Here is a 7,845-nt window from a genome sequence, read left to right on the forward strand (position 1 = left end):
CTAGAGAGTGTCATGGCTAATCGCAGTCTTTCAGCCATATGCAGAATCACTCCAGCTTCAACTAGAAAAACACTCGGTTGAGGTTGGGATCGAACTCACGACCTTTCGATTGTGATTCGCCTATTCATCCCTGATTTGTGACTTTCATCGTGCATTGTGTTTTTGATTTTCACTAAGTAACGGGCCAGTGTTCTAAAAATTAATTTTCACTGTGTCAGTCAATGTCAAGCTGACGTTATCAGATCATCATACAATGACAAATAGGTATTAAGTAAAATTTTTCGTAAAGGATATGGATAAAATTGCCACGGAAAATCTCTTTTTATTGGAATTCTTGGTGGATAATGTGAAACTTGAACCTAAATGCGAGTGTGATGCACCTCCCGGGGAAAAATGCGTTTCATTTCAATTTTTGGATAACGCCCCTCTAGACGTATGCGAGGCAGACTTCAACCCCAAAAACACATACGAGGTCACAGAAAGCTCTATCAAAAGTGGAAAATCGTGCCTATTCTCTTTATCGCCGCAGCAAGCAACAGAGTGCATGTCCAAGTTGGATGTACTCGTCACAGTTTTCAAAAAAATGCAGCCAGGATGGTTACCGGAAAAAGTCGAAATAGGAAGTGCTCTGATATCCATCGCTAACTTATTTACTGAACTCATCGACAGCGTCTCTACTTCTGATGGAGTCGCGCCTACCGCCAAAACCTTAAAAGATGTTTTCGATATCAGCAAGGCAGAAGGTGAGGTTATTGGAAAAATTGGAGTCTACATCAGGATGTCTTGTTTCGGAAAACTGATTGTCACCCAGTTCCAAATGAATTTGCAGGACAAGTCCGTACTTTTCAAAGACAAAGAGGGAAAGTCATTGTACAGATATAAGAGGGCAGGAAAAGGTAAGTTTTGATACATTTTTATATTATAGGTATGAGGAACTTTAGAATTGCTACAAGTAGTACTAGTGGATATTTATTGATCTCAATCATCTCCACTTTCTGTAAAAAAATAATAAGTAACACGCTCAGGATAAAAATCATCGTTATTGAAGCATACGTTGGGAAAATAATTGGATACGCAGACGATACTGCGATATACTATGAGGCAGACACTTGGCTTGATTTGAAAAAGAACGTAGAAACAGATTTCCACTTGCTCAAAAAATGGTTTGACCAAAGGCTTCTGACAGTGAATCTGGAATAAACTAATTTTCATCCTTTTAGCTGCAATCTATCCAATGATTGTCCATTTGAAACTCTTGATGTCGGCGAACAAGAAAACAATAAAAATAGATTCCCTGAGAGAAATCAAATACTTGGGCGTCTACATAGATAGAAACTTAAGATGGGACTCTTATATAAAATATACAATGCTTCACAACTTCCGTTCCTTGAAAAATTACTTACCTCACAAAGAACTTAATCAATTATATAGTTCCCTAGTAGAGAGCCATTTGAGATTGCTATAACAGCATGGGGATCAGCTCTGCGTGTACACCTCAATCTGTTAGAGGTATTACAAAGGGGATTCATGAAGTTGATCATGTCTAGAAATTCACGTTTCTCGTCAGATCTCCTGTATAAAGAGGGTGAAGTTATGGATATGAGACAGTTATATTACTATTGTACAAACGTGAAGTATCGTTTCAGCAAAAATAAAGCATCATCACGAAACCATGACTATAACACACGACATCTCGACCAACTAACATATCCTACTGTTAAAAAGTAAATTTCGCAAAGAGCATATTCTTTCATGTTTTTCGTCAGATCCCTGTATAAAGAGGGTGAAGTTATGGATATGAGACAATTATATTACTATTGTACAAACGTCAAGTATCATTTCAGCAAAAATAAAGCATCATCACGAAACCACGACTAGGTATAACACACGACATTCGACCAACTAACATATCCTACTGTTAAATTTCGCAAAGAGTATATTCTTTCATGTTTTTCGTCAGATCTCCTGTATAAAGAGGGTGAAGTTATGGATATGAGACAATTATATTACTATTGTACAAACGTGAAGTATCATTTCAGCAAAAATAAAGCATCATCACGAAACCACGACTAGGTATAACACACGACATCTCGACCAACTAACATATCCTACTGTTAAAAAGTAAATTTCGCAAAGAGCATATTATTTCATGTTTTTCGTCAGATCTCCTGTATAAAGAGGGTGAAGTTATGGATATCAGACAATTATATTTCTATTGTACAAACGTGAAGTATCATTTCAGCAAAAATAAAGCATTATCACGAAACCACGACTAGGTATAACACACGACATCTCGACCAACTAACATATCATACTGTTAAAAAGTAAATTTCGCAAAGAGCATATTCTTTCATGTTTTTCGTCAGATCTCCTGTATAAAGAGCGTGAAGTTATGGATATGAGACAATTATATTACTATTGTACAAACGTGAAGTATCATTTCAACAAAAATAAAGCATCATCACGAAACCATGACTATAACACACGACATCTCGACCAACTAACATATCCTACTGTTAAAAATTCAATTTCACAAAGAGCATATTCTTTCATGGCAACTAAATTATATAACACCGTACCTCACGGTGTTATACAAATAAGAAAACACATTTTCGAAAAAGATAGACAATTTAAAAAACATCTGTTAGAGTAAAATAAGTTAGTCTTAGTCAAATTTATCCCAAAGTTGTATCATAATTTTAATGTAGCATAATTTTATCCATATTGCCTAAGATTTTATCTATTTGTACAATAATATTTTATTCTTATAGAACGTGTAATATTTCTCTAAGGTTTTATCTATTTTTCTTACTTTATGTTTGTCTAGTATTTAATCGGCCTATTTTACCTCAAGCCGAAATATAATTTGCTCAACTATAACACCAAATTCACAAAATTTAATAAAATGTTTTGTAGTTTCTACTCCATGAAAGCCATACAAATTTTTATACAAATATTTATGTACTCACATATTTTTTATAACTTCTTGCGAAACAAGAGCTCTGCTCTTAGCGCTAAACTACTTTGTTCACACATTTTGTTTTAATTGTAGGTACTCTAATCTGTATACGTTGTGAATAAAGTTATTATTATTATTATTATTATTATACTGTCGGATATCTCCTGACCAATTTTTTTTTCGAATTACGTAGTTGATGAATAGATTGCAGCACCTGATCAGAACAAAAAAGCTGTTTCTCGACTTGCGCGTTTCGTTAACACAAACAACAACACAAAACACAAAGTTCTGGGAAATTCACTGAATTCAGATCCTGATATGGTAGTAAATGGTAGTAAAAATATGCGGATTTTAGTAGTTGAACGAGTCTCATGCTCTAAATGTGATCTTTTTCAGGTAAAGAAAAATGTAGCCCTAGACAACAACAGCAAAAACAGAATATCGAGTGTCCAAAGGTCCCTTGCAGAGTAACTGAGCCACCTAACCAGCCTGAAGGAAGAAATACCTGTTGTCCATCTTCTCCTTGCTTTGAATCAAGCGAAGGAAGAAATACCTCCTGTCCATTTTCTCCTTGTCCAATGGATCAAGGAACTCCAAGGCTCGACTCATATCCTCAATCACAAGTACCATGCAACGAGTGTGGGTCATTACCAAACGCACCTTGTTGGCCCCAAGGCGACCCCATGGGAGCGGGAATGATGGGGTATCCCCAAAACATGATGACTCCTTGTTACGAGTGTGCTAGTATGCCTTACCCTCCATGTATGCCTAGCCAAGCAAGAGGGTTCAACCAACGTCCTAATACCCCTTGTGAAGAATGCGGTGGGTTGCTAGAGCCTCCATGTGCTTTTGGACAATTCGGACCGAGTTATCAAGAGCCCGAGCCTGAAGGAAATTACCAAGAGATTGGTGCTGCAATGGGAGGAAATTCGCTGACCATCCGCGTTCACAAGGATAAGAACAAAGTGGAGCAAGTGGATCCCAATGCCTCTATCGGCTCCGGCAGTAGCGACCGCTGTATTTGTGTGCCTGGAAAACCCGGGAAGAAAGCGAAACAAGAACAAGTACTGTCCATGAGGCCGGGTGTTACTCAGGGCAATCAGAACATGCCTTTCGCGTTCAAAATGGGCGGATCCGGCGCAAATACCGGCAACAACGTTGTGGTAAACCCCCCAGTTGCTACTTCACCAGATGGTACACAGTTCACGGAGTTCTCAGATCCCAATAAAGAGTTATTTATTCTTCGAATCGGGAAGAAAAGCGAAGGAGTCGATAAGAAACAGAATTTAGAACTTGAATTGTGCACTCCGAAAGGCAAAGACCTGAAGCCCATTCCCAAACAAGAAACGAGAGATACTCAGTACGATCCGCTGGATGCCGGACCGGAAGAGGCTCCTAGCGGGAAAAAGGGGAAAGATAAAGGGAAAGAAAAGGGCAAAGGGAAAGGCAAAGGAAAGAAGAAATGAAGATACAGTATACGGGTTGTGATAGTTGAATACTAAGGCGGTATTATAATTTTGCAATGCCTGATAGTGATCATTTTTCAATCAATCCTATTTTCAGGAACCTATTTGAATAAAGATGATATTCAACTCGAACGATATATTTTTCACTTTTTCAGAAACCTTTGTTCTGCGGATGACCGAATAATTTAATTGGTAGGTAACCTAGAAAATTCCAGCACGGATTAAATTCAATATTGGTAACTGGGTAAGTAGGCAAATTATCCAAGCAATGGTGTCACGAACATGGCGGCTATGATACCTCGTTCCATGAATGAAGTAACGATTTATAGGTATTCTGGTGCCCCAATATTTCCGCTGCAGATTACATGCTGAAGGTTGAATCAACTCAGTGATAAATCTCAATTCAGATTGTCTTTCTATTGCTTCATGTTGTAGATTGATTCGTTTTCCCCGTGGGTTTACCAATAATTGACTACACTGCATCAAACTTATCTGCTCTATTTACTCTTCATTTAGCCTACGTAAGGTCAAAATTAGAATATGGCCCTGTTCTATGGTCTCCATTCTACAATTGCTACAATATATCAACTGAAAGAATTGAACATCGTTTCCTAAAGTCTATTTACTTCAAATATTATGGTATCCACCATGTTAGAGGTATTCCATATAAATCTCTTACCATAACATTCAATATTGAAAGTCTTGAATTACGCAGAAAACTTGTTGGAATAATTTTCCTGCATAAATTACTGCACAACAATGTGGATGCTAAGAAGGTGTTATCTCTTTATAGGTTTCTGTGTGCCTCATTTTAGAACTAGAAGTACAAAAACTTTTTACAGCCGACTGGCCAGAACCAATTTGTACCACAAGTCACCTATCTTTAGCATTTGCAATAATTTCAGTTTAATTTCAAATTTGTGTGATATTCATTTTGATTTCCTAGCACTAGAATATATTGTTGAAGCTTCATCTCAGTATTTCATGGAGAATTTTTGATAGTTTTTTTATTTTATTATATTATATTTTTGTTACTCACTTTCTCAAATTGTAACTTTGTAATTATAAGCACCTATATTACTTTTTTAATCTACTTAGTTAACCCTGTAAATGGTGTTTAACTGTTGGGTAATAAAAGCTATTATTATCATTATTATTATAAATTAAACTTTATTTCATTGTTAATACAAAAAAAAAACACTTGAACTAAAATTTCAACCAATATTCGAATGTATATCGCCTTATTAAATGGCAGCGTACCGCACTGTCACTTAAACTTGACTATATCGATATGCTCGTGGGTAGCGTTTATATACGGCAAACGAACTATCCCGAAACCGGTCGAGAATTTCTCAGAAATCCATCGAAGCCGGTAGAGTATTCGCAGGAATTCCATCGAAACGGTGCGAACATCGAATAGCCGCCAACGCTGCTGGCTGGGCTGCCTGCGATCTTGGCCATGTCACAGTTGTTTAACGACGGCCAGCGGCGGCCGCCGCGTTATTTTTCTGAGGGAGTGATTCACAGCAATATGAAGAAACGGCTATATTGAAAAATGTTTCAACAAACAACTCTGCTGCGTTTTTTAGCTATATGATGAACCTAGCACCCCATTATTCATTCAATATTCGTTTCTTTACCTGCCACAACTGTTGCAAATGCTTTTGTTCAACGGTAGATGCACCATATGTAACTAAGCACAGCGGTAACTAATAAATTACGCTATAATGTCACATAGTCAGATAGACGTGTCTGCGCAAGTTATCCCGAGACACCAAGTTAGTGCCACGCGGCTAATAGGAAAAAACGTATACATTGAGACCACGTGACACCAAGACCAAGGTGGGTCTTACAACAAATATTGTTGTAAACAATTATTTTCATAGACAGAATTAGTATTGCTATTCAACATGGCAATGCTGCTTCAGTACTTGGAACTATTCCTCCTTCACATAATTTTGATGAGATCATGCATTGCCCTAATTTCAGTACGGAACTGAAACCTCTTCGAAACAAGCCGTGATATGTGGATATTCATCAGTCTCCTATCAAGGTGAATTCACAAGTGATTGATCCACCTTCTTTTTTTCAGTGCGGTCAGTGGACTCAGGTCATTCTTGCCCCTCAAATATGAGTTGCAGTCTTCGTAGAACTGGTTCCCTTTCAGTGGAAGAGCTTCATGAAGTAAGAGCCGAATCGATCCCTCTACGAAACCCTTCTTCACTTGGAAGGATCGATCGCAGCTTGAGAAATGGTTCTTATGGAGATTCTGTGAAACATGTTCTTCCTTACGAATCAGTAGATAGTTGTCCTGAAAATCTAGAGAAGAAAATTGGATTGGATAATTTAGAAAACACTTGCTACATGAATAGCATATAACAAGTGTTGTTAATGACGAAGAATTTCAAGAACGAAGTTTTAATAATGAACGAGAACGGGAATGTTTCCTACTGATTCATCAAACTCAAACACCTGTTCATGCAGCTGCAGTTTCGTAAGAAGGTATCATCTTTTCCTCCAACCCATTTCCTGGAGTCTTTGAAGTCCACTAGATACTCGTTAGGACAACAAGAGGATTGTTTCAGATTCTTGGGGTTCTTGTCGAATACTCTTCGTGTCAATCTAATAATAACACTGATGATTTTCAAACAAGACTCAGCCTCTAACGGAAGCAAGAAACTCTTTGGAAGGTTCGAGATAGATGAACATTTCAACCTAGCAGACCACTATTATAATATTCATGCAGTCATTGTTCACTGTGGTTCTGGCGTTGAATTTGGTCATTATTACGCCTTGGTCAAAGACGAAACGGAATGGTTCAAGTTTGACGATAGTCGTGTCACGAAGTGTTCTGGCGATGCATTGAATTTATTGGAGCCTCTGGAGACACCCTACATTTGGTTTTATGAGAGAGAGGACATTGGCATGTCAAGATCTTCAGATGATGTGGTGCTGCAGGTTTTTCCGGGTTTTCCTGCAGCTGAAAAAGCAAATGCGCCACTGGAATCAATGAAGTCGCCCCGGAGCGCCAATTAATTTTTACTGTTGTTTTTATTTCATTTTTATCGTTGTCTCAATAAAAGTATCTCATGTTCTACAAATAAATTTGTGAGTTATTTTATGTTACAAAACACTGAAATGAAAGAAAAAAAATTCTGGCCAAAGGGAATAATTTTTTTTTACATTGCGGCAGTCAACGTGTTAGAAACGGACAAAATTTTTCAAACGATCTAATAACAATAGTGTAACAGGTAAATTACTTGTAACTAACATTTTTGCACCAATACTAGGCTTTCGCATTTGATGTGACTACAACAGGCAACTAATTTTTTATGTCATTCACGCTACCTTTTTGAATATGCGAATAATAGAGATGAAGCACCTTGGTACCTGGTAAACTGCAATATAATCGCTGTCGGC

The 7,845-nt window shown here is 37.5% G+C and overlaps 1 protein-coding gene across 1 annotated transcript; it reads left to right on the forward strand.

Moving 5' to 3' along the window:
• Nucleotides 1-205: 205 nt before the first annotated feature.
• LOC111516411 (uncharacterized) lies at nt 206-4,557 on the forward strand. Its single transcript, XM_023172579.2, has 2 exons — nt 206-896; nt 3,356-4,557. The coding sequence occupies exons 1-2, from the start codon at nt 293-295 to the stop codon at nt 4,423-4,425; spliced, it is 1,674 nt and encodes a 557-aa protein (XP_023028347.2). The 5' UTR covers nt 206-292; the 3' UTR covers nt 4,426-4,557.
• The last annotated feature ends 3,288 nt before the right edge of the window (nt 4,558-7,845 follow it).

Source organism: Leptinotarsa decemlineata, unplaced genomic scaffold, assembly GCF_025532065.1.
Source record: "Leptinotarsa decemlineata unplaced genomic scaffold, Ldec_3_MD MMD2_tig00000035_RagTag_RagTag, whole genome shotgun sequence".
In the NCBI taxonomy this organism is placed as follows: Eukaryota; Metazoa; Arthropoda; class Insecta; order Coleoptera; family Chrysomelidae; genus Leptinotarsa; species Leptinotarsa decemlineata.